At 60.0% G+C, this 24,705-nt stretch overlaps 9 protein-coding genes and 1 non-coding gene across 10 annotated transcripts; 4 read left to right on the top strand and 6 right to left on the bottom strand.

The window, feature by feature from the left end:
• Positions 1–23: 23 nt before the first annotated feature.
• Positions 24–2,972, top strand: A1Q1_02946 (uncharacterized protein; the record flags this gene model as incomplete). Its single annotated transcript, XM_014324175.1, has 7 exons — positions 24–119; positions 160–277; positions 416–492; positions 558–762; positions 831–1,469; positions 1,554–2,606; positions 2,668–2,972. The coding sequence occupies 7 exons, from the start codon at positions 24–26 to the stop codon at positions 2,970–2,972; spliced, it is 2,493 nt and encodes an 830-aa protein (XP_014179650.1).
• A 197-nt stretch (positions 2,973–3,169) lies between these two features.
• A1Q1_02945 (uncharacterized protein) lies at positions 3,170–3,969 on the bottom strand (the record flags this gene model as incomplete). Its single annotated transcript, XM_014324174.1, has 2 exons — positions 3,170–3,812; positions 3,866–3,969. The coding sequence occupies 2 exons, from the start codon at positions 3,967–3,969 to the stop codon at positions 3,170–3,172; spliced, it is 747 nt and encodes a 248-aa protein (XP_014179649.1).
• Positions 3,970–4,339: 370 nt separating this feature from the next.
• A1Q1_02944 (uncharacterized protein) lies at positions 4,340–5,141 on the bottom strand (the record flags this gene model as incomplete). The annotated part of the gene is made up of 3 exons (XM_014324173.1): positions 4,340–4,633; positions 4,739–4,943; positions 4,987–5,141. 3 exons carry the CDS (start codon positions 5,139–5,141, stop codon positions 4,340–4,342), a joined length of 654 nt encoding a protein of 217 aa, XP_014179648.1.
• A 759-nt stretch (positions 5,142–5,900) lies between these two features.
• Positions 5,901–6,668, bottom strand: A1Q1_02943 (uncharacterized protein; the record flags this gene model as incomplete). The annotated part of the gene is made up of 1 exon (XM_014324172.1): positions 5,901–6,668. One exon carries the CDS (start codon positions 6,666–6,668, stop codon positions 5,901–5,903), a length of 768 nt encoding a protein of 255 aa, XP_014179647.1.
• Positions 6,669–7,351: 683 nt separating this feature from the next.
• A1Q1_02942 (uncharacterized protein) lies at positions 7,352–8,134 on the bottom strand (the record flags this gene model as incomplete). The annotated part of the gene is made up of 3 exons (XM_014324171.1): positions 7,352–7,414; positions 7,455–7,935; positions 7,977–8,134. 3 exons carry the CDS (start codon positions 8,132–8,134, stop codon positions 7,352–7,354), a joined length of 702 nt encoding a protein of 233 aa, XP_014179646.1.
• Positions 8,135–8,344: 210 nt separating this feature from the next.
• Positions 8,345–8,438, top strand: A1Q1_t324. The gene has a single exon. It is a non-coding gene; the product is annotated as a tRNA-Glu (tRNA).
• Positions 8,439–8,701: 263 nt separating this feature from the next.
• A1Q1_02941 (uncharacterized protein) lies at positions 8,702–10,557 on the top strand (the record flags this gene model as incomplete). Its single annotated transcript, XM_014324170.1, has 4 exons — positions 8,702–8,764; positions 8,822–9,132; positions 9,185–9,914; positions 9,967–10,557. The coding sequence occupies 4 exons, from the start codon at positions 8,702–8,704 to the stop codon at positions 10,555–10,557; spliced, it is 1,695 nt and encodes a 564-aa protein (XP_014179645.1).
• Positions 10,558–11,064: 507 nt separating this feature from the next.
• Positions 11,065–12,564, top strand: A1Q1_02940 (uncharacterized protein; the record flags this gene model as incomplete). Its single annotated transcript, XM_014324169.1, has 4 exons — positions 11,065–11,112; positions 11,179–11,937; positions 11,986–12,404; positions 12,447–12,564. 4 exons carry the CDS (start codon positions 11,065–11,067, stop codon positions 12,562–12,564), a joined length of 1,344 nt encoding a protein of 447 aa, XP_014179644.1.
• Positions 12,565–13,225: 661 nt separating this feature from the next.
• On the bottom strand, positions 13,226–15,853 carry A1Q1_02939 (uncharacterized protein; the record flags this gene model as incomplete). Its single annotated transcript, XM_014324168.1, has 2 exons — positions 13,226–14,838; positions 15,712–15,853. 2 exons carry the CDS (start codon positions 15,851–15,853, stop codon positions 13,226–13,228), a joined length of 1,755 nt encoding a protein of 584 aa, XP_014179643.1.
• A 6,692-nt stretch (positions 15,854–22,545) lies between these two features.
• A1Q1_02938 (uncharacterized protein) lies at positions 22,546–24,472 on the bottom strand (the record flags this gene model as incomplete). The annotated part of the gene is made up of 3 exons (XM_014324167.1): positions 22,546–22,636; positions 22,688–23,721; positions 23,765–24,472. The coding sequence occupies 3 exons, from the start codon at positions 24,470–24,472 to the stop codon at positions 22,546–22,548; spliced, it is 1,833 nt and encodes a 610-aa protein (XP_014179642.1).
• Positions 24,473–24,705: the final 233 nt, after the last annotated feature.

The raw sequence follows: 24,705 nt of genomic DNA, 5'->3' as shown, positions 1-24,705 counted from the left end.
TGTATCAAGCATTCCTGCATTCCATGCTTCCGCCCAACGTGGGCAGCCGCACTAACCGTGCTGGTCGATACGACGTGCCCTCGGCAAGCAAGCAGTCCCGTCAGGTTGACTGTCAGCCAGTGAGTTGGCTGCGCAAGTGCCGCCGCAGTCTGTCTGCAGGGCGAGCCACGAACCGCGTACACTACTGCCAAGCTGACGCGCACACGCGCTTCACAAAAGAATGGTCTCGCCCTCGTTTCTGGGCCTGTGGCGTCACCGCGTCACCCAGCTCACCCAAGTGCGTAGGTGTGACAGGCGGGGACTTAATTTCGATCAATTCCTAATGACCAACCGGGTCAATATGAAGTCGCCCGCAGCAGTGTAATCGTGATTAGGCCAGCGGGCATGTGGTGACTTAAGTACGGGGCACACATAGAGCGGCGGTGCAAGGGATGGCTAGGCTTGGACAATCTGGCGCCTGCACCAGGCGCTGGCGGTGCTCTCGGTGTGCTGGTCGGTGGAACGTCTGACCTTCCTCATACCTACTAACGTCCTCCAACATCATCTCATCTCCCAAGTCATCATTGTCTATTTCTACCACCCCATCATCACAGTCAGCTAGGTTTGCAAAAGCACCAGAAACCCCGCCTCTGCCAGCCCTCGCCGCCTCGTCTTCTTCCAGCACTCTCGACCACTCCCCCCACCCCCCTCCTCTCCCCACCGAGACCCCTCGCAGCGACACGCCCGTCCATCACAGGGAAGGCGCCAGCGCAATGGCTCCCGGTAAGTTGACTTGCGGGCGATCTTGGCCTCTCGTTATTGTCCATTAGATTAGCGACTAACGCTTGCAGCCTCACCAGCATCGCTCGGCACCTCGCCGCAGCAGTTCAACCACTTCGCCCCTCTATCACCTGACATGGCTCAAACGCCTCTAGAGGACTCAGAGATGAACGCCATCCTGGGTCTCGCACCGCCAGATCCCGCCATTGCGTCCTCACGCCCGAACAACGGCGGTTTCGCGACCCCTATCCGCCAGCCCCGCGGGCCGATCGTGACCTACTCCCGTGAGGATCTTCTCCGCCTCTCGAAGCGAACCCAGGTCCCCGACGGATTAGTCCCTTTAGAGAGCTGGTTCGGGCAGATGCCCAAGCCCATGGTTGACGACCCTGCCATTGCGGCGATCAGCCCCCGCGGCATGAGGGCCGGTGCTCAGAGTGGCTTCGGTGAAGGGTTCGGGTTCGGCGGTGGAATCGGCGGCGGCGGCAGGCTCGCCGGCGGTCGTGGAGGTGTTCGCAACATTGGCCTGCGCAGGCAACCAGAGGGTGCCCCTGCTGATCCGGCGATTGCGGAGCACGGCGGACGGTTCGGCGGCCAGATGGGCAAGTTTGCGGTCCAGCCGCGCAGATTCGACGACAAGCGCGGTGGAGGCGAGAGGGGCGAGAGGATGGGCGGTGACCGTCACCACCACCAGCACCAGCACAGCCAGCACAGTATGTACAACAACCAGAGGAGAGACGATGACTGGCGTCGCGGCGGTGAGTTTACATAAAGCGACTTAGAACTGACCGATCTAGATCGCCCACAGCAGCGCAACGGCGATTCCCGACGGACAGGCGGCCCAAGGTACGACGACGACAGCGCCGAGCCCGCATGGATGAACGATGGCCCCGAGCTTGAGGACCCCGCTATTGCCAGTGCGACGCAGGACACTGAGCACCTTGTCAAGTTTGTGCCAGGCGAAGACATGATTGCCGCCCACAAGCGCCAGATGAAGGGTGGACCCCGCGGTGGATCGGAGGGCGACAGCTGGCGGCCAAACGAGAAGCCGCTCGTGTCGTTCTTCGGAGGCGAGCAACCCCCGGCCAAGACGCCGCCCAAGCCCAAGGAGGTCAACGTCGCCAACTACTTCAAGCACAAGGTGTTTGACGACGACAAGGGCAAGGACGATGACCAGCCAGAGGAGAAGGAGGAGACGAGCGCGTTCCAGTCCCGCTTCCAGCGCTTCTTCGGCTCAGGCTCGCAGAACCCTTCTGCCGCTGCCGCCGGCATCAGCCCCGGCCGATCGCCCGTTGCTCCCGAGTCGCCTGCCAGCGGTCAGCGTGTCGACGACCACATGGCCAAGCTCATGGGCATGCTGTCCACCAAGGGTCCCAGCCCCGCTCCCCGCCCCGGCTCCGCCGACCTGCAGCAGCAACGCCCGCCGTTTGGTGGTTTCCGCGGCGGTCCTCCCCCTCCGCCAGGCATGTACGCCCAGTCGCCCACCGAGCCCCCGCATTCGCACTCGCAGAGTCCCACCGACTACATGCGCCGCGACGACGTCCCTCCCCAGCAGCAGCAGTACTCGTCGCCCCCGCCGCCCGACCCGCGCTACTATGGCAACTTCCGGTCTCCGATGGGTGAGCTGCCGCAGCAGGGTCCTCCCCATGGCCCGCCCCAGGGTCATCACCAGCAACGCTCATTCTACGACGGCCCCCAGCGCCAGCAGATGCCTGGTCCTCCTCCCGGCTCCAACGGTGGTCCCGGTCCCGACCTCCTCTCGCTGTTGAACCAGCATGGCGGACCGCAGCATGGCCCCGGCCCCCAGGGCCCTCCCTCTGGCGGTCCCCCTATGCCGCCGCCCGGCATGGGTATGCTCCCCCCAGCGCGGCCCCGGTCCGAGCCCCGACGACCTCCTGCGCAGCCTGCAAGGCGGAGGCCCCGGCGGCCCTGGCGGTCCCGGTGGTCCTCCCGGCTTCATGCGTCCGCCCAACGGCCTGTCGCCTCCTCCCGGTCCGCAGACGCCCAGCGCCGGCCCAGGCGGCCCAGGCGGTCACGGTGGTCCCCAGGGCCCTCCGGGATACCCGATGCAGCAGGGCTTCCTGCCTCCCCAGCCGCAGGGCTTCTACGGCCGCCCGCCGATGTATGGCCAGAGCCCGCCCCCGCCCGGACAGCAGATGTACCAACAGGGCAACCAGCACTCGCAGGACATGCTTGCGGCCCTGATGCGCCACTAGGCGTGGGCGTGTAGACGTAGTCCACGCCGGCGCCGATGCCGCAGAAGAAGGCGAAGAGGAGCAGAGCAGAGAGCAGAGTGTGCATAGTGCCACGACCCGTTCAGTATCATGTGACATGCATCTGATGTACCTGTACTTGCTCTATCGTACAATACTCATACACAAGAGAAAGCGAATGTTCGTTCTAGAGGAGCTAGCTACACGCCAGTACCGTTCTTGGGACTGCTGCCCTTGGAGGACAGGGCGAGCTCGAGACTCCGCCTCATGTCGTCCGTGACGTACGCACAAGCTTCATTGTCGCGGAGGATTTCCGCATGCGACCCGCTCACATTGACCTTGACACGACTGGCCTCGCGCTCGAACCAAGTCGCGAGCTCGGCCCAGCTCGTCTTGTTATTGATGCGGCGGCGGAATGCGCGATTCAGCAACCAGAAATAAACCGGAGGCACGGCCTGCACGACCTCGAGGGGGAGAGCATCAAGGTCGAGCAAGCCGTATGCATGGGGTGCGTTGGGGGGTTCGTCGCACGCAAGCGCCGCGGCGCAGAGCGCGCCGTCGTCCGCGACCGCGCCGAGGCAGAACGCAAGCGCGCGCGGGAGATGGCCCTGCCTCAGCGCGCGCTCCAGGGCGAGCGTCAAGTGTCCGATGACACGGGGGCAGTTGTGCCGCTGCAGCAGCGCTATGACGCGCACATAGAGGTGTGCGGACGCCGGTCCGCAGTCCACAGTCACATGCTCGAGGAACTGGAGCAGGAGGGCCAGCGTCGCCCCGTCCTCGTCCGCGCGGGTGAAGAGGAGTGTGTGGAGGGTGCCGTCGGATTGCTGATGGAGGAGTAACCCGCTGGTGGAGGTCAGCTTTACCCGACTCTGGCCTCTTGGCACGGGTAAACTTACGACGCGGGGCAGAGTGACTCCCTCGTGCACGTCAGGCGGGTGCCGTCTGCGGAGACCAGGGTGAGGTCGCTCGGATCGCCGGAGCCGCTGGGGCGCGCTTGCATTCTTGGCTGCGTTGATGCCATGCGTGGTGCTTGGTGGCAACGATTTTCGGTGGTCAGGCGGAGGAGTACTTGGTGGCGAGCAGCCGTCGTTTTCGTCGAGTCTGATGGAGTATACAAGGTTACATACAACATGGTCCATCGCTTGACTCGTCGTTTTATGCTACTTGCTGCGCCCGTCGCCGCCCCGTGCATGGCGGGGATGCATGCGAGGGGTTGGCGTGTGGTGTCGCCTTCTTTTGATTATTGTGTTTTGCTCGTGTTTTGCGTGCGGTGGGGGTGTGGAGCGAAGCGTGCCTACCACTTCGCGAAGACGTTCGACCTTCTTCGTCAGCTTTATGCATGCGGCGTGCACTCGAAACAGACGCTGAACTCACTTGCTTTCCGGCGAGGAGCGGATATCGCGCGCCATGGAGATCTCGCGGATGAAGGCAGTCGCAGGGCCGAGGATGCCCTCGACGACAGCCGGCTTGGACTTGTTCAGCGCCAGCATGTACTCTGGCGGGATGCGGTCCCAGAGCGTAATGGGGAAATTGGCGAGATCGAGGGCCTGGAAGTACTTGTGGCCGAACTTCTTCATGTTGAGCATCTCCTTCTCTATGGAGAAGTAGCACAGCTCGGGGTCGTCGAGGAGCGCGCCAATCATGAACGCGTGCAGCGGCGCAATCTGCAGGTCGAGCAGCGACTTGATCACGCACAGCCGCAGAATCTTGCATGCACCCGTGCAGTCCCACTTGCGCAGAAACGCGACCAGGTGTACGTACTCGCTCACCGTGTCTTCACTCATGGGCTTGGCAATCTTCATCCCGCTCCAAAGCCGCTCAGCCAGGTCGAGTGGCGCCTCCACTTCTCCAATCGTGTAGTTCATGATGAGCTGGAGAAAGCGCGAGATGATCGCTCGAGTCTCGATGACCGGGTCCGTGAACTTGACCTCTTTGTCGCCGCGGCAGAAGTCTTGTGCGTCGCAGAGTACGGTGCTGCGAGGGTGGTCAACTGGGTGTCCCGCATCTCGGAGCATACCTGTGGCTGAGTAACGGGTGAGAGGGTACTCGAAACCTCCATCCGTCGCTGGAGACCAGAACGAAGTCTCCCTCCTTCCATGTCGGGTCGTCCTTGAGGATCGTTGTCTCTGTCCCATCCGTGCTGGGCGGTGTAAGGCTCTCGATACCGTTCATGGCGAGCTGCTCCTTGTTGGTGTCGAACAGTGTATGCGGCAATGGTCAGAATCTGAAAGTAGGATCAGAAGCATCAGCATCAGGATCAGGATCAGATCCCAGAAAACATGTCCGATCGTCTTGACCAGCCATGCTAAACCCGACGGGCTCATGTGCTCTGCCATGCCGCCTGCAACGTCACAGGTCTGAAGGCCGTCTATCGGCCCTCATGGTCCCTCATCACCTCGGTCATGCAGGGAAATATGACCTAACCGAGTAAGGCACCCATCATTTTGGGCATGTTAGGATTTGGCCGAGCTCGGTTTTTCCTTGTCGCGCACCCAATTCGTCTCCGAGGCGGCATTGACGTCTTGGTGCCGATTACGCAGGCAGCGGGTGCAACGTTTGCATGATGTCAAGCGCGAATGGGAGCCCAAACTCCCCCCTGCTCTTTTGAAGATGTTGTGGTGACAGTGACGAGCCGATAAGATTAGATATTATCCAAAGGAGGCAAGGGAGAAGAGGCGGTGCGATCCGTTCAGACCTGGCCAAGTTTTTCGCGCGCGATCTGCAAGTCGGATGCAATTGGCTGGCACGAACAGTTTGATGCCGACGGGATCGACTGATGACGACGCAGGCTAACACGCGCTGCAGCAGGTGACTCACGGGGACACCTGGGTTGCCAAGCCCGTCTTACGCGTGTTTGCCAGACGTTGAATTCTGTGAATGGATGGATGTCTGGAAGAACCTTTGGGAACCCACGCGGGCTCAACTCAAGGGTCATACGGCTGATCGCTTAAGACGGCTAAGCTCGAGTCTGAAGTCGACAGAGATGTCGTCCCATTCGTTGCGTTTCGTCGGGATCAGACTGCGCGAGTCGAGACTGCGTCGCGCACCGATCAGACCAAACCAGTACTCTTCGGGTATGAAGCGTCGGAACCGTTGCGGAATGTCCGAGACAACGATCGTGTGAGCCCCAATGGTAACGAGCGAGCCATCCTGAACGGCCCCGGCTGTGCGGCGTTTGAGCGCTGATACACACAACTCGACGTCGTCCAGCACTGCCCCAATGATGTAGACGTGCTGTGGTGAGATCTCGTCGTGCTCGAGTCTCCCACGGATGCAAGGCGGCAACAGTGCGAGCAGATCGGGACAGTCGTACTTGCGGAGGAAGGCGACCAGTCGGATATACGCTTCCAAGTCGTCGTCGTTTAGAAGCACCCCGTTCTGGCCTATTGAATGCGTCGAAGCGAGTTGCAGGAATCGAGAGATGACAGGCGAGGTCTCGAAGTCGGGATCAACGAAGTACAGCTCCCGCCTAGCATCGCCAGCCAGGCATTCGGCATCACTGAATACCCCGCTGACCGAGAGAAGCAGATTCCAGGAAACCTTGAACTCGACCCCATCCGTTGCCACCAGGGTGAAGTCGCCTTTCGTCCATTCTCGCTGGGTGTCTGGAATAAGAGGTCTGGTCTTGAAGATGGTGAGAATGTCAAGATGATGTAAGTAAGATGTGAGCGAGAGTACAGAAAAGCGAGAGAACAACATTCCTCACGCAGTGAACACGTCGAGGAATGTTAGTTCGATCGGTTAGTCATCCCTCCAGTGGGATCGGCAGCTAGCGTTTCAGCTCGGGCTCGGCCGCTACTAAAGACTCGCCGAAAGCTTCGTCTCAAGATTATCGTTTCGTATTTCTTGCCTGGGCAAGGTATTGACACCAAAAGCGCATGCGAAGCAGCTCTGGGCTTGGCGTGACCGGAGGCACCTCTGACATGGCATCTGCCGAATCGGGCGCTCAAGTGATAACGCAAGGCAGAAACAAAGACGACGGCATCATATGGGTGTAGAACTTCGGTCACGATGCCTTTTCCACGGCTGCGAACAAGCTGTGGTCGAACACATACGCCGAGACCTGTGCTTATCTCTGGTAGTTATGCCCGAGCTACGAGCCCTCACCTCGGTGACCGACACCTGTTCAGCGAGTGACACCCATCGTGATCAGCGGATGCCGTTCCTTGGAGCGCGTCCCTGGATTCACTCCTCTAGCTGACCGTTTGGGGCCTTCTTTTACAGCTTCTCTGTCCCCTGCAGCTGACGAGGCCGCCGTGGGGTGCGGCCGGCCGTCAGCGGTCACCGGTTTGGTCATCGAGGGAGAGGAGAGAGGTAAGGTACAGTTCTGGCCCCAAGTTCATCGTGCATCGTAACTCTCACTCGGATTTTCATCGCTCGACTCATCGCTCGACTAATACAGAGGCGTTGAGGTCTCTATCCCTCAACAGATTCGCGAAGGTGAGCTTGCTGTTGAGTCAGCTCGAGTTAGCAGACCAGGCTTACCTGGGCGATAGACACATGACCCTTGAATGTCGCCTCGGCGCGGGTAGTCTTCTGCAAGGACACAGAAGTCTGCAAGAGAGCCCAGAAGTAAGGCCCAGGGATGTGACGGTACAGGTGATAGGAGAGCTTGCCCTCGGTGATGGAGCACTTGTCGCAGCCTTCAACATCGTCGATGTTGGCACAGAAGAGGAAGTCGCAGATGCCGGTGAGCTGCTTTTTGACGCGCTTCGCTGCGATCAGGGCCTTGAGAGTTTTCATGGGACCCGGGCAGTCGTACTTGGTGAGGAATTGATGAATGCAGACGACGCGCATAACGAGCTCGCCGTCACGAGTGTCAAGAGATCCGGTAAGGTCTGCCGGCAATTCCCAATCAGTGAAGAGTTTCAGGACGTCTCGCAGGACAGTCGAGGACTCGATGTTAGGGTCGGTGAAGTGAATCGGGGTGCTGGCCGCCGACTCGTCCATGTCACGGAAGACAACGCTGGGAACATCAGGCATCGACCGAGCACTGCTGGAACTCACCTGTTGGCTAGAAAGTAGTAAGGAGGAACCTTGAAGAGTACGTTGTCGGAAGAAATCAAGTGAAGTGACCCATCAGACCAGCTCTTATCGTTGTAGATGAGCTCCTCGGGCTGCTTAGGAGTCGACAGAACCAGAGGCTTTTCGTTATTGTCGGTCATCTTAACGGTGCTGATGGTGAGGATGAGAGAGCATCAGCACAGTGAGATGTCAGCGAGTCTCTGTATAGTTCAGCCATGCTTCCTGCTCTCCTCGTGCATCATAGTCAGACACGATCAGTGTGCCGCCACCCAGCCAACGCCATTTGTGTCCCAAGGTATATAAGCAGATGGAAGCCCCAGCCCTCAACCGCACCTGGCAGCGTCCAGTTCTCTTCGCTAGTATATCGGTTAGTATAATCGCCTCTCAAGAGAGAGACTCCTCCAAGGATCGCGATAGAGCAGGGTTCGACTCCCTGGCGGAGAATGCTTTTTGAACTCTGCGGACTGGAGAGAAATCGCGGTCGGAAGCCGGCGGTCGGATGGTTGTTGACAGCCCGGGCTGTCGAAGAAGTTTTTGGTCTGGATTCCTGATTATCGCGTGCTCAGGGACAGTCCCGTGTGTAAACCCTGAGTGGCAAATTTGGTTCCGTACTCGAGTCACGTGCCGGCGAGATTTCTGACGTTCGCCGGTCTTCACGAAGTTGTCAGAGCGATCGGGGAGCAAAGGGCTGCACCACTACACAAACGATGAGACTCGACGCGACAGACTTGCGATACATTACACCGGACGAGTTCCGCGTGCTTTCAGCTGTGGGTTGACGCTTGGCTGCTTGCAACTGACTCTTTCAGACTGAGGTCGGCTCGAAGAACCATGAGGTTGTTCCTACTCCCCTGATCGCGCAGCTGTCCGGCATCACCGGCGGACAAGTGAACAAGCTGCTTGGAGGTCTTGCAAAGCGGAACCTTGTTGCCCGTGTGCAGGGAGCCAAGTATGACGGATACCGCCTGACTTACGGTGGTCTCGACTACCTCGCTCTCCGCACCTTTGTGAAGCGCAAGCCGCCTTCGGTCAGTGCGGTCGGACAGAAGATTGGTGTTGGAAAGGAGTCGGACATCTACATTGTTCAGGGAGAGACGGCAGAGGAGGCTACTGAGAAGCGTGTTCTGAAGCTCCAGCGGTAAGTCCGGAAGTTCACTGCTGAGTGTGGTGACATGGTAGCTGACCTGCAGACTCGGACGTATCTCGTTCCGTTCGATCAAGCACAAGCGTGACTACCTCGGCAAGCGTGCGTCTGCCTCGTGGATGTACATGTCTCGCCTTGCTGCGCAGAAGGAGTTTGCATTCATGAAGGTCCTGTACGACCACGGTTTCCCTGTCCCCACGCCAATCGACCAGGCGCGCCACTGTATCGTCATGAGCTACGTCGACTCGCGCCCGATGCGTGCCGTGCACAGTGTGCCGGACGTTGCCGGACTGTACGGACAGCTGATGGAGATGATTATGCGTTTTGCGCGAGCGGGTCTGATCCACGGTGACTTCAACGAGTTCAACATCCTCATCAAGCGCAAGACATACGAGCCGATCGTCATCGACTTCCCCCAGATGGTTTCGACGAGACACGAGAACGCAGAGTACTTCTTCACGCGCGACGTCAACTGCATCCGGAAATTCTTCCGCAAGCGCTTCCGATTCGAGGGCGAGAGCTGGCCTGTCTGGGCTGATGTGCTCGAGGAGGAGAAGGCTGCGGACGAGGCGGAGAAGAAATTGGCGCAGGCTAACGCTGAGACATCGGCTGAGGGAGAGGTTCAGGCGGACGCTACGGAGGGAGAGGGCTCTAAAGCCGTGACGGAACCGGAGGCCGAGGGATCTGACGAGGAGGAGCAGCCTGTTCGGTTGCGGCTAGACCTCGAGGTCGAGGCCAGTGGGTTCGGAAGGGCGATGCAGAGGGAGTTGGAAGACGTGAGTTCGGGTGTTTCTCTTGGCGTGCGTTGCAACGAGCTAACCGGAACAGTACATGGTGGACGTCGGAGAGATGCCCAACGCGGAACAAATTGCCGCAGGCAGCGGATCCGAGGACGAGGACAGCGAGGACGACGAGGAAGAGGAAGAGTACGAGAGCGACGAGGAGGAGAGTGAGGAGGAGGACGAGGGAGAGGAGCAGGAGGGCGAGCCGACTGAGACAAACCCTGAGGACGCTGAGGCTGCTGCCGCTGCTCGCCTCGAGAAGCTTCGCATTCATCGCGCCCTTGGAAACGACGGCGATCCGGACGACCCTGAGCCTGAGCCTGAGCCGCTTTGGTCTGAGGAGGAAGAGGAGGAGTCTGACTCTGATGCTGACTCTGACGACTCGACTGGTGTTGCGCAGTCCGACTACACGCAGTACGTTCGTGCTCCTCGCCAACGACCGGCACGCATGAACGTCTCAAAGCTGGGACGGGTGGACGAGCTTAAGGCGACGGTGGCGAACGATCTGGAGCGACAGCGAAGATCGCAGGCCAGGGGTAGCAGCACCAAGGCCAAGGTCGGAAACCAGAAGGGTCACAAGTGGAAGACGAACGCCAAGCACGTCGCAAAGGGCGCAGCTGCGGCTGGTACCTGGTGATCGAGTGCACTGGTGAGGAACGCGGCTCAACTCTGGGCGCTTTGTGTGTACACCATTGTGTAGATGTACGCATTCAATTGGGACAGTGGGACGGTCGCTCTGCGTCGCTCGACAGCACGGACTGACGATCTCTACTGATTAGCACGGCACTAGCAGGGAAGACATGGAATGTGACGCGCGCGCCGTGTACCAACACACTCACGGCTCCCGGCGCCGTACGGACCGATGCTCGCCGCAGCGATCGCCCAAGCCACGGGGCCAACTGGGCCACCGCGAAAGGAGCGCAACCATCCAGTGATCCTCGCCATCCGCTCTCGTCTTCACCCCATCTCCCATACCCCTTGCTTCCCTCCTGCTCACCTTACCTTCTAACCGTCTCCCTCATTGCTCGCTTACATCACGACTCTTTAATCCTCAAGTCAACCGCTATTCCTGCACTCGATATCTCACATTGCTTTCAACTGCACAGCTCTGCAATCGCACTGCTATACAACCTTCCTCGTTAATATGAGCGTCCAGACAACTTCAACCGACCACAGTGGTCAGTCCACACACGTGAGTAACCCTCACCGTGCCTTCCCCCGACGTCCTGCCCACTGAACCAATCCCTGACGAGAGCAGCGCGACGCACACAGCAGCCCCACCGACTCCATCAACATCCACTGGCAATCGAGTACCGAGCAGTGGAAGAGCACCGTCTCGTTCGACCCCTGGCAACCAAACCCTTTCGATCCAGTCGTCGACCAACGGGCTTCCAACGCTCTTAGCTTCGGTGCTCCTCACCCTAGCCTCAAAGGTACCTCGATCTCGTTCTCGGCCAAGGCGACAGAGGTCGATCGCTATTCCCTCTCCCGCGGCCCCCGCGCTGCCATGCTGGAGCAAGAGCGCAGCATTCGCGCAGCCCTCTGCGGCCTTCCCTACCCTTCTCATGATGCGAACCGCGCATACCCCTTCAAGCCTGCGCACGGCGCGCAAGGAGACCGTGAGCACCCTATGCCCATTGGCCACGGTTCCATCTGGGCTCCGAAGGAGGAAGACGGAGTGAACATTCGCTCCCGCTCCCCGTTCTTAACTCAAGCCGAGCTGTCTCACTTGCCACCCAAGCCCTGCGACCCTCCTCCCTCGTATGTCGACAAGGCTCAGGCACAGGAATGGCCAGCTCTCGGCGAGACCAAGTCCATGCCTCTCTCCAAGTGGCCCGCCACCAGCTGTGACACCTCGGCGCCATCCAAGACTGCCACTCGGTACAGCGACGTTGCCACCGATGCACCACCCACTGAGAACAAGTCGCACGACACTATCCGCGTCAACAAGTGGGGCAATCTGGGCAAAGCGGCTGACACTGGCAAGTCCAAGGTCGTCGCCCCCAAGCCCGTCCGCGTGAGCATGGGATCGAAGAGGTCCCACAGCCAAGCCAACAACGTTTAGGATGCTTCTGGCTCGCGCCGGACCTCAACTGTCTCCAAGAGCTCCTCCACCCTCGAGCCGCCTTCTGCCTCGGGCGACCGCAAGCTGAGCATTGCCTCCACGGCCAGCACTTCATCCAGCGACAAGTGCTCCAAAGCCCGAAGCGGCCAGCGACAGCCGTCGGACAGCAGCAACCCCGACGCCTGCGACCCCCCTTCCACATCACACGAGCCTCGCCCGGCGCCGGACGCTTTCGACGCCTTCCACCTCGTTGCCACTGGCGATGCCGGGGCGCTGTCGCGGTCCAAGACCGACCACATCCTCAAGTCTGCACGCATCCACGCCGACCTCAACCTTGCTTATGCCACCATGCTCGGTAACCACCTGACCCTCCGAAAAATGGCTCAAGAGCGACTCGACAAGAACGAGTCTTGTGAAGAGTGAGTCCTTCCCCATCCTACTCCAGCTGAGCTAACATGCAGCCTTGAGTTCCTCCTCCAGGCCGGAGCCGACCAGCTCGACTCGCTCCAGGCAAACCTTGAACTTGTGAACCGCATTCGTGACGGCGAGGTTCAGGCCGCCCTGGGCCAGTTTGAGTAGACCACCACCAACACGACGGACTTCTACGGCCAAAACTTACTCTACACTGATAGTAAAGAAACATGTATCGCTCCTTCATAGATTTTGTAGCACCATAGACCATTGGACCATATGCATGGCAGTCACTTGTCACGGATCTGCTGTCAGCATTAGAGGGGCGACGTCGTCGGGGAGAGTAAAGGCCCCGAGGTCGAGGGAAGGGTAACTGGGAGGCACTCAGGACGGTGGCAACGAGTGCGAGGCACTCCGCCCTCGGAGAGTCGTCAACTCGGTCAGTTGCTAAGGAGAGTGAGTGGTCAGTCTCAGTTAGAACACAGACGGGATCAGTACAAGGCGGGCAGATGTGCAAAGGTGCTCAGAAGAGGCTGCAGGCAGAAACAAAATGCACACGATATGATGTCTAAGATACAAGTCTATGATGAGACGTACGTCCTCAGACGGCCGTAATGAATCAACCAGTTGACCCACGACGAAGCCGTTGATTAAGTGCGGGGGTGTGGATTATTGGAGATTTGGGTTGTTGGGGTGTGGTCGTGAGAATTGATGTGGCGTGGCAAGTGTGTGGTGTGTGCAATTGCAATTAGACTTTCAAAGGAGAAAAAGATGATGACACTTGTAGTAGGAGAGAGAGAAAGGAAAGATTTTACAACTGCGACCCGCTTTAGGCCTTGTTGTGGGCGAGGTCCTCGGAGGATCCGGCAGCCGTGTTGGGGACGGTGTCGTCGGCCGAGTCGTAGACGTGCTTCTCGCCCGTGGCGGGGGGAAGCGAGGTGTCGACGCCGTTCTCGACGTCCTTGCCCGTGTTGCGGTTGTTGTGGAGGTCGTAGCGGTCGGTCATGACCTCGATCTGGTGGTCGGTGAGCTTGGGGAGCTCCTTGGCGACGACGGTGGGGCGGCGGCCGACGGCGTGCGAGTGCGCGTACAGGACGTCAAACTCCTCGAGCGAGCGGCCAGACGTCTCGGGGTAGAAGAAGTAGATGAAGGGGAGGAAGATGACGTTGGCCATGGCGAAGAGGAAGAAGGTCCACGAGTTGATCGAGGCGGTCATCGTCGGCAGGACCTGGACGACGAGGAAGTTGCAGATCCAGTTGGTCATGGTCGAGACAGCGTTGGCGTGGGTACGGACGGGCATCGAGTTGAGCTCGGCGGGGTACAGCCAGGGAAGGGGGAGCCAGGTGGCACCGAAGAAGGCGATGAAGAGGAAGAGTCCAACAGCGGCACCCTTGGCGTTCTCGGGACCACCGGCGAGGAGACACGCCCAGGTGATGAACATGGAGCCGGCCTGGCCGAAGGTACCGATGAAGAAGAGCTTGCGGCGACCAACCTTCTCGACGAGCAGGAAGGACATGAGGGCAAAGATCATGTAGACGACCGAGAGAACACCACCGAGAATGAGCGGGAGCTGGCCCTCGAGACCGATCTGGTTGCGGAACAGAATAGTCGAGTAGTAGATGACAGCGTTGCAGCCTCCGATCTGCTGGAAGAGCTGGGTCGAGGCACCGACAAGCATACGGGTCATGTTCTGGTTCTTGCCCTGGATGAAGAGGGCGCGGGCGCCGGTCGACATGTTCTCCTGGGCCTCGAGCGAGTGGGCGAGGCGGGTCTTGGCCTCAACGGCGACCTCGTCGTCGGTGGTGCGGTTCTCGAGAGCGGCAAGGACACGAGTGGCCTCAGCGTCGTAGCCGTGGCGGAGGAGCCAACGGGGCGACTCGGGAAGAACAAGAACACCGCCCATGAGGATGAGGGCGAAGAAGATCTGGAACGCAATGGGGAAACGCCACGAGACCGAGGTGTCAACGTACGAGAGACCGAAGTCGAGCCAGTACGCAATGACGGTTCCGACGGCGACGGTCGAGGCCTCCATACAGATGAGGAAACCACGGTTGTGCGCCTTGGACGTCTCGGCAATCCACGAGGGGACAGTAGCAGTGTTGGCACCGTTTCCGAGACCAGTGACGACACGGCCGATGATGAACTGGACGAAACCGCCGACGTTGCCGCGGCCAGAGCTGTCGCCAGGACCGAAGGCAGTAACCGTGATGATAGTACCGATAATCATAATGAGACCACCGAGGAGCATCATGCGGCGACGGCCCATGCGCTCACCGATGATGAAGGCGCCCATGGCACCGAAGAAACAGCCGACCTCATAGACGGCAGTGACAGTACCCTGGATGGTACCGCCGTGAACGTCGTCGACGGCGTGCTGCTTGGTGGCAGGGAACTCGCGGTTGAACTGCTCAGCACCGATGATACCGGACATGAGGCCCTGGTCTGATCCGTCAGCATTGGCTGTCCTTCATTTTTCGAATTTTTCCGGCATTCCGGCGGCGGCAAGTTACCCGCGAGCAAGCGAGGTGGTAAATGAGATCTGGTGACATCCCGCGGCGGTGGAGGGGCAGAGGAATTGTTGTGATGAAAAGGATGAAAAGTGGAGGCCGCCGTCATGGGAGCCATTGAGGCTCAGGAACCTGATCGCCGGCCATTCCACCGGCGGGCCTAACCGGCCCCCATTGACGCTGAAGCGCAGTGAAAACAAATGGAGCATGTGCTGCCACCTGCCTCACACGAAAGCTTGCTGCGAAAACAGGAACCTAGCTGACATAGCCGAATGCCGTAGTCATGACAATTGCCATGGCCATGGAAAATGTGCACAACAAAGAGCTCGCCGTACATCCGACAAGCTCGATGACGCGCTACTCGGCGATCTCCCCAGCGTTCCTTTGCGAGTTTCTGCGGCATGCTCTGAACGACCAGCCAAGGCCGGTCTCGGCACCCCGCTCCACAAAGGAACATCTGGCCCATGCAGTCCAGATCGCCATCGTCCTTTGGTGAAAGCTTGCTCTCGACGTCACACATGGGTGACCGAGAGCCCGCTCCACATGACCAAGCTCATGTTTACGGCTCGCCTAAGGCTCGCCGAGCCGGCGAGAATGACGATTCCCAGAAAGAACCATATGCAGGCCACTAAACTCCGAGGCGATCGTGGCGTCCGCAAATGAATCAATGGCCAAGGGGCCGGGATCGATGGAAATGCAATAGGGGAGTGGGGGAAAGATTGAATGCTCGCGGAAAACTCTGCCGGAGCAACAACGATCCTTGGGATCGCTGACTGCTGGCCGGTAGCGTAGAGGAAAAGACACTCACCGTAACCGAAGAGGGCGAAACCGACGGTACCAGTGGCAACGACGGCGGCCAGGAGGGCGTTGCCCGTCAGGCCGGCATAGCTGGGAACGCCGCCCTGCGAGAGCTTGGCGATCGACTTCTCGTTGTTCTGATTGATCATCATCTTGGGCGATGAGGAGAACGGGGGGGTCGAGAAGGGGAAGAGGGAGTGGAAGGGAGGTTGTTGTCGTCTGACTCTGGAGCTAGTGTCGAGGCTCGAGTTCGTTAGGTCGTGCGATGAGAGTGTGGGGTGCGATCGACCGAGTCAAGAAAGATAGACGGGAAACAAAGAGCAAGAACCGACTGCGCTCCTCTTTATATGTTTAGAGCACTCTTGTTTGCTCGCTGACACGGCAAGGCGGTAGGACTGGGTAGCCTGTTTTTGCTCTCTGACGAGCCGCCTTGTTTGACGGCTTGGCTCGGGTCTACCCCGCCCCCAGATGCTTACTGATTGCGGAGAGGAGGGGCAAGAGGGTCCAGGGAAGCGGGGGGCAGAGTTTGGAAAGGGGTCTAAACGCTGACGGAGGGCGGCACGCCGGTACGGCGCCGGCACGCCGGAGAGCTTGATAGTCCTTGGGTCCGCCACCAGTGACCGCGCCAAGTGCGTTCGTGCTAAACTAACGCATGGGATTGCTGCGTGTGGTTTCCTGGTGTGTCCTGTCTTTGATCCAGGGGACAAACCTTGGTCAAGGGTGGCCGAGGAGTCATGGCAAGAGTGCCGATTCGATCCAGGGTTCGGCAAGATATCGCGCAGACTATCCCTGATGACACGCAGTGGCTTGGATGGCAAGGGTGGAATGGGTAAGTGGCTTGGAAGTCTCCCCTGGGTCCTACCGATTGCAGCGACGGCGTGCTGAGGCTGACACTGACACACGACACAAGCAGCAGCAGCTATCCAGGACCAAGGAACTAGGGCGATAAAACCGAGAGCCGGTGAGTGAGTGAGAGCGTGAGTAAGCGTTCTCTCCCCTAGGTGCCTTGCGATTCCTGGCCTGCGGAAGAGCCAAGAACAGGTGGACTGCGGTGGAGAGGGCGTGACTGGTGTGGTTGCAACTGGTTTGCGGCTCTGCTAAAAATTTGCCGGCGGCAAAACTGGTGACATCGAATGAGACAGGTACAAGGCAGGTGGGACCATGTGCTTGCGAGGGCCCTAGAATCCATTTCCTCTGCCCGTCCGCCTGACGAGCGTGTCCCTGGACTCGGAGCATTGACGTCATCCCCTCTAGCGACGCTCAGCCAAACGCCCTCCACGGCTTCCACGGCGACTCTGGATAGCAACGGCGTCTCGCTCTTCCCACTTTCCACATTCCGTCCACTCCCACCTCCGAGAGTGTGAAATAACACGCCCCTCGCTATCTTGGCTGGCCGGTATGATTCCGATGCAAAGCCGCACAGCGCGCACAGCGCTTGCACTGCTGCAGCACAGGCTGACACCGCTGCGAGACACCCTCGGCTCGTCGCTCGTCCAGCCGCTGATCACCGCTGCTTAGATAAGACACAATCCGCATACTGGCACGCATAGCGTGCCCATCAATCAGAGCGCGTCCATGCTGCGGCAAGCGCCGAGCTCCGCCGCACGCCGCTGCTCGGTACACACTCCGTGCTGTCCGCTGGGAACCTCCGCTGCGAGTCAGCCACAGCGTCAGCGGTGCACGCCGTGCCGGCGCCGTGAGATCAGGCGTCAGCCACGCGCCCCTAGTCAGCGGTGGCCACTCGCCGCAGGCAGAGTGGCGGAGCAACGTCCAATGGCCGGGAATGCATTACCGTGTGCTGGAACTGAAACGAGGTGTGAAAAAAGGGTACCGGCCGTTGCTGGAGCCGTTGTACAGCTTATCCCAAACATGAAGGCAGCCCGTCCCACAAGGAATTTCCACGGATAATCGCTCCGCCATGCCACCGACAGGCACGTGTCCGACCTAAGGGTTTACAACGGCGCAGACCCCGGTGATAAGAACAGAACGGCGACTTCCACAAAAAGACCTCTTAACATTTCAAAAAAAAATTACTACCTACCCGTACGCCCGTTTAGCTTCGAGCATCAGCGATGTTATTCGTGCGTCTCGTACGAGGAGCCGCGGGGCGTGCGGAGTGCCGAGACGCGGACAGTGCAGGTGATAGTCCGCAGCCTCCTCGCCTCTTTGCCTGTGCGGCATCTCACTGGCCGCCGGCAGGTCGGGCTCGACGTGCTAACTTGTCCGCGTCGCGGGGAGCGGGCCGGTCACGCCTTCGGTGGCCAACGAGAGCGCTGGGCTGGTTCGCCTGTTCCGTCGCTTCCGGCGCCCCCGGTCCACGGTGCGGGCTGCTCGCTCGCGCTGCACCGCTCGCGCACCGCTCCCCACCCTCCGCGGCTGTCGCCGAATGCTATAACGGGAAGCCGAGCGCGAGCCAGCGCGAGCAGAGCGAACCAGTGCGAGTCAAGGGTACGGGGGCGACTAGGGGTTCGAGGTGCGCCACGCTATCGGTTCTGGGACATCCATCGTCAGCGGCGTCCCCAGGCGTTGGCTGCAGCGTCAGCGTCAATGACGAGACATCCGGTCGGTCCTTGTGTTGACCAAAATCTACGTCCTGAACAGGCCCCGTGCATCGGACGTTGGACCGGACACGGACTGGTCAAAAGATGTAGAGGTACGGAGGTACGCCTCGCACGGCCCAAGGTACGACGGGGCATGAGGGGGGCACGCGCCGGGCACGGCGACCGCAACCCTAATCAGACGCAGACGCACTCGTGATTGCTGCTTTGTTCCGGAGGAGCCGGGGGATGGGCCGAGAGATCCGAAGATGCCGCAGGCCGCAGGCACAGCTGACCGCCGCTCACGCTGGTGCAAGCTCGCGTATCGGTGCCTCCCGCAGCGACGAGCGAGTTTGGGTCCCAACACACGAACACACGGACACTCTTGTCACGGCATTCGGCCCGGCGCACCGGCAATTCCAAGCCACACCTGAAGCCCAAACCTGTCCAAAGCTGTCCCAAAGCGAGCACAGAGACGGGCCAAGCTGGCCAAGCCTGTACATACCATTGCAAGAGCCAAAGTTGGGTTTCTGGTTGCCTTGGCCCTCCCTGCTGATTACGTTGTGCCCTTCGCTTCCCCCTGGGTCACTTTCAGGAGGGCGAGCGAGCCCTGGACACTCGGCACCCCAACGCACCGCCCTTGCCGATTGTCCTATCAGCGCGCCCTCTGTGCCGGTCCCGCTGAGCTTGTTCTCAACTGGGTGTTTGCATGGGTTCAGCTGAGCGCTCAGCTGAGCTTGGCAGTACTCGCAAGTGACACCCACTCGAGCCCAGGACAGGGACAGCGCACATGTGAGCAGTCTAATCGTTTCGCTTACCCCTGGCATGTCCTGAGCTGGAGCACAGCCAGCACAGCACAGCCAGCACAGGCGAGTGCTTGCGCACTACCGCAGCATCTACCCAGGAGCTCAGGAGCTCGCTCGATGCTGCGATCACGCCCCCCTCATGCACCCCCTCATGCCCAGGGTACGAGCACGAAGCCGCATTCGACACCTATGCACGTGATATATTCCCCTGGCCAGGAACGGGTTCCAAGGACCTCATTCTCCTATCTACCCTCTACCCTATACCCTGCTCGCCTTGAGCCCCTGCTCGAGCCGCAAAACTACGCGTTTACCGAGCTCTGTATCAACGTAGAGTTTCCCAATGCGACGTCGCAGTCAGGTCGCCCGGGGGTGAAGGGGGGGCCTCGAGGGCTCGCTGGGGATGATGAGAGTGACACTGAGACTTTCGTGGGGGCCTTGTCAAAGGACGCTAGATGGGCAGCATACGCTGTCGTTCAGCTAGAGGACAGGAATAGCCCAGAGGATCAAGAGGTGGTCGCATGACCTGGGGAAGAGATGGGGTTGACCCTCTCCTCCCCGATCCCGAGGGCAGTCCGTGCCACCTCCTGCGGAACGGTGGGCGGTGGTAGTCGGCGGACTACTTGTGGACCTGATCACTTGGACGGAGCATCGGAGTTACTCGTCCCAGTTGCCCCATCCAGCGGACACCGTCGTGTTGGGAATGAGCATCTGGTCCGCCGGCACTCAGGAACGGTAGCAGCAGCGGGGGTGGAAAGGCAGAGGAAGCTGACCCGATTCTCGGAAATTTGAGTTAGATCTCACAGCCAACTCCGCCGCCACTCGGATGCTCCGCCTGTGGACGCCAGTGGGGAGGACGAAGACGTGCCTGACAGACCTAATGCTGCGCCTCGTTTCCAATTGTCGCCTGCACAATCTCGGCAGATTCATGTTTGAGAGGACATTCAAGCCTGGGGTGGAGGTTCACGACCAGGTACGCGGTTGATCGAGTGGCACTGACGCCGCCGACGCCGCGACACGCGAGTGTTGAAGAGGAGGCGCAAGTGCGTGCGTGTGCTCGAGGTGTAAGCGAGACAAGACTTTGGAGCCTCTGGAGTTCCATGGGGCGCGCCGATCGTAGTGAGGTCGGAGGAGGAGGGGGAGGCACGCGTTAGGCTACCCAGCAAGATTGGGAAGGGTGCAAGTCCTTGCCTAGACGATACGCTAGCAAGACCGAGGAGTGCGCACCCTGCTGCCAGAGGTGGATCTGAGATTGCGTTCCTCGCGCTCCTCGCCGTCCCGTCCAACAAGCAGACAGATAGAGTGGGCTCATCAGCGGGGCAGCCTGTGGGACATGCGGGAGGGACGTGTGGGGCATCGATCCCGGAGGAGTCTTTCCTTGGCTCACTTTCCGCAGTCTGCCATCCTGGATAGCTTTCCTGTTCACTTCCGCAGTCGCCGTCTATCGCCTGCTTCAATGCAGCCAGCAGCTGCCTGGCGTTTTGAATTCAAACCCCCTCGTTTTGCAACTGCTGCCGATTGCACGATGGTCGCTTTGGGTTGCATCCATGCCGGTGCCACCCGCACAGCCAGTCAGAATCAGCACCGCCAACGTGACAGAGGAGACAGGCACGATGACTTAGCCCGTCCGGCCGCCTTGTCCTGCGGCGCTCTGAGGCGGCATGCCTCCGACGCTGCGATGCGCCCTCAAGCCCCGGCAGCGCCGCTGGGAGGTCTGGGGGTCCGCGTTGCTGCGGACCCTCCGTGTCGCGAGCGTTGCGAGATCGGGAATCCGACACTCGCGAGATCGCAACAACAGGCGAGGCGAGGCACGGCGCTAGTCAGCGGGCGAGGGCTCGGGCTGGGCTCAACTGATGTGATCAGTAGATGCATGCTGTGCGAGGCGGCGCTGCAGGCGCCAAGCGCCAGAGGTTGAAGCAGCTGGGGTCGGTATCGACACAGTCGTAAGATTAGGAACGGGCGTTGTTGCAGTGGGCGACCCCCGCTGACCCCCGTTCGGGGTACGGGGTGATCAGCTGTTCGCGTTACCATCTGGCATGGCCTGCTGGAAGCGCTCGGAATCCGGCGCCAAGCTCACGTTAGCCCATGTGGGCGCCCATGTGAGCCCTTGTGGGTTTCCGGCCCTGGTGATTGTGTCGTATCGTGACAGTCCCTAACTTGATATCGAACCCTGCCGTTCCGGCACCCTCGCGTCCGAGAGTTACGACCAGTTGCAGCAGCACATCGCGCTGCTCCGATCCCCACCCGGATACTCGTGAGTGGGCGTTACCCGACTAAGTTTATGGATTGATCAGCTGAGCGTTCCTCGCGACACCACCAGCACGTCGATTTGTCCAACGTGCAACCTTCGCGGCGCGTGAGAGAAGGGGCCACCTTCTGGATGTCAACACAGCCAGCGGCGGGCACGAGTGGCAACTTCCCGCGCCATTTACAGCTCCCAGGCAGCCTTCAGTACTTCCCAGTGCACAAGCGTGCACAAGCGGGGACCAACAGTTCCCCAGCTACTCGATTACGTCCCCCGTGTGCCCGCCGCCGCGCAGTCGATCCGCTTGGCCCCGCATCGCCGACTGCGCAGCCTGTTGCCCCATGCCTGCCTCGGCGGCTCCACCATTGATCTCGGCATCGGCATCGCTTCTCACGACTAACAGGTGTTCGGCCGCGCCCCCCTCGTCCGGATGAAATCACCCCACGCCCCGCCACACCCCGCGCGGGGGCGGGCGATGCGATGCGTGTGCCTGTGAATGACCGCCCCAGTGTGGGATTCTGTGGGACTACGGGGCCCTAAGGACCTGCCTTCGGTTCCGCCACTGTCGCACGCTTCCACTCCACAAGCGCTAGCGTGCTGCCGATCCATGTGATCTGCTAGAGGCTGGCGTGATGGCGCGCCAGTTCTCAGCTCTGGTCTACTTTCGGCTTGGAGGATATCTTCCACGCGCAGTTTAGCAGTGTGCCACACCGTCTGTGCAAGAGGGGAGGGGCCGCCCAAGTGACCCGTGCCTGCACTAGCTGGCACTGTCTGCCCAGGTGTACACCATGTGATGTGTGACTGGTCGTCACGGCGAGTAGCGTCGGCGTGGCGGAGTGGCGCCGAGCCTGACCTGGCTTTCGGTATTCACACCTCCGCCCCAACTGATAAGGACGGCACACTAGGCAGGTCAAGTGATCCTCGGTCCGAACTCCGCGCTCCGTGCTCCGTGAGCTCCGCACCTCAGATCTTGGTTTGCGTTATGATTTGCACCGAGCACGCCGACGCGGGATGCTGCGACCATCGCGGCCAAGCGATCTTGGTTGTCTCGGGTGCCTGCGCTCACAGCACAGCCGATCTCTGGGGCTCAAGTCTGGGATTAGAATTTTTCAGGACGGCACAGGTCGTGTGTCAGTTGTTCATCGAGTCAGTAGTTGTGACAGCACTGCAAGGTCTGATCGCGCCCTAGCGTGACCGCCCCAAAGTTGCTAGTATACACATGGCGGCTAGCATCTGAGGCTATGCGATAATTTACAACATTACTCGTCGTCTGAGACCTCAATAACCCGGCGCGAGCGGCGATGAACGGGCTGGCTCGAGTCAGCGCGCTCAGCGCGTTCTTCCCCTCCTCTGCTGCAGTCAGCACACGTCTCATGGAACCTCCTGCCGTGCTGTACTCACCCAAACCTGGCGGCGCGGCGCGCACGAAGCTCATCCACTGACGGCTCATCCACGATCTGCACGTCGTCCTCATCTGAATCGTTGCGGCGGGCCGAGCGACCTCCGCTACGATCGCGGCGGTGGCGCTTGCGCTCGACGCGCTCCTCGATCTCGTCCTCTGAGTTCTCTCCGATTCCGGCAACGCTGACCTCACTCTCGCTGCCGCGGTCAATCTCCTCACCCGCTTCACCGTCGGTGTCGTCGATGAAGGAGGATTCGTAACCCTCATCACCGGCAGCCTCTAGATCCTCGTCATCGGGGTAAAGATCGCGACGCGGGTACAGCGTCGGTGTGCTGGTCGGTGTGGGCGAAGAATCAGAGCTTCCCCGGCTCCTGTCACTACCAGAGTCGGAATCGTAGCTTCCCTCTTCCTCGGATGCCTCATCGGCGAGAAGGTCCAACGTGTTCAGCAGGTGGCTGGCATGCACGCTGTCATCGTCGCTGTCGCGAGCGGGTCGGCGGCCGGGGAGAGCAGTGCGAATGACCGGTCGGTACACCTCGGGCTCGATGTCGCTCTCGCCGCCAGACATGTCGTCGTCCTCGTCCTCATCGTCCTCATCATCCGAGTCGCTGGAGTCGTCCGCGTCGCTGAACTGGGCGTGACAACCCTGACATTCCCCGGAAGCGACCTCGCACCCACACTTGGGACATCTCCAGACACCGTCGGCGTCGTCCCAGGAAACGTAGCTCGTAGTGTCTGGCGGGAAAGTTTTCGCCCACAGATCCGTCTCACTCTTAGCGACAGCAGGAGCCCCTGCGACCTTGTTGGCAGCTGGAGACGACTTGGTGCGCGTCAGACCAATTGACTCGGCAATGTAACCGACAGCAAACACTCGCACGGGACGAATGTAGACGTTCTCTCTGCAGAGGTGGCACTGCTTCGTTCGGTACGTCAGGTCGTCCTCGGGCTCAACGTTCTCAATGTCGGGTGCAGGGTAAGCAGTCGGAGATCGGAACCATTGCAAGAGACAAGTGCGGCAAGCAGTATGACCACACTGCAGTCTAAATGTCAGCGTTGCTCGGAGTGTGTGTACTCACGCGTGAGGCTCGTCGATGACGTCCATGCAGATTCCACACGTAAGAGCCTCCCTGACGGCGCTGCGGTGCTCGTCCATGGATGCGAGAAGCTGTGGTCAGCGTCGGCACCCACCAAAAACCCACCTTGTTTGTGTTATCAATTGTAGTCGTCTTCGTCTCCAGCTGAGCGGCTTGCTCGGCGACCGTCTTCTCGAGCTCTGCGATCTTCTTCTGCAGCTCCGCCTGCGCAGCATCCGCGGCAGCCTGAGCTTCCTGGAAGCGCGCTTGCAGCTCACGCAGCTCATGCTTCGTCTTCTTCTTCTTGGGCTCGGGAGATGCCGAGTGCTCAGAATCTTTCTTACTCTTCTTGCTCCTCTCCTGCTCAATGCCCACGACGGCGGCTTCCGAGGTGGAGGCTGGCATAGCAGGCTGAGTGAAGCTTCCTCCAGGTTCGACAGACCCAGACTCGGCTTCGGCAGTTTCAGCAACCGCAGCTTCTTGATCTAGGATTTCGTCTCCCTTCGCCTTCTTGCTGCTGCTGCTGCTGCTGCTGGCTTCCGCGTTCAGGTCCTGGCCCTTAGTCTTGCGGCGCTTTCGACTCGGTTTGCCATCGTCCTGGATCGAATGATTCGACTTGTCATCTGATGCTGGTTTATCGCGGGAGTAGGGAGCAGGGTGTTTCTTTGCCGCCTCCTTTTGAGCTGCCCTGCCCTTTCCGGCCTTGGGCATGACGTTTGACGAGCGCTGAGTCGGTGGACGATGCAATTCGAAGATTATCGAGCTGCACGATGTACACAGTCACTTCCAGGCACGGTTATAATCGCGTCCAACCGCGTATCACAGCCCACGTCATAATCAGATTTGCCACCGCACGTGGCCTTGCAAAAGTTGCAGCAAGACTTCGATCTGCATGCCTGCCCCCTGCAGCGGTGACATCTAGCACCACCGATTGCATCTCATCA

The sequence above is a fragment of the Trichosporon asahii genome, assembly GCF_000293215.1.
Source record: "Trichosporon asahii var. asahii CBS 2479 unplaced genomic scaffold scaffold00051, whole genome shotgun sequence".
NCBI lineage: Eukaryota > Fungi > Basidiomycota > Tremellomycetes > Trichosporonales > Trichosporonaceae > Trichosporon > Trichosporon asahii.
The sequence above is the reverse complement of the archived record's forward strand: the minus strand, read 5'-3'. Positions and strand labels throughout refer to the sequence as shown.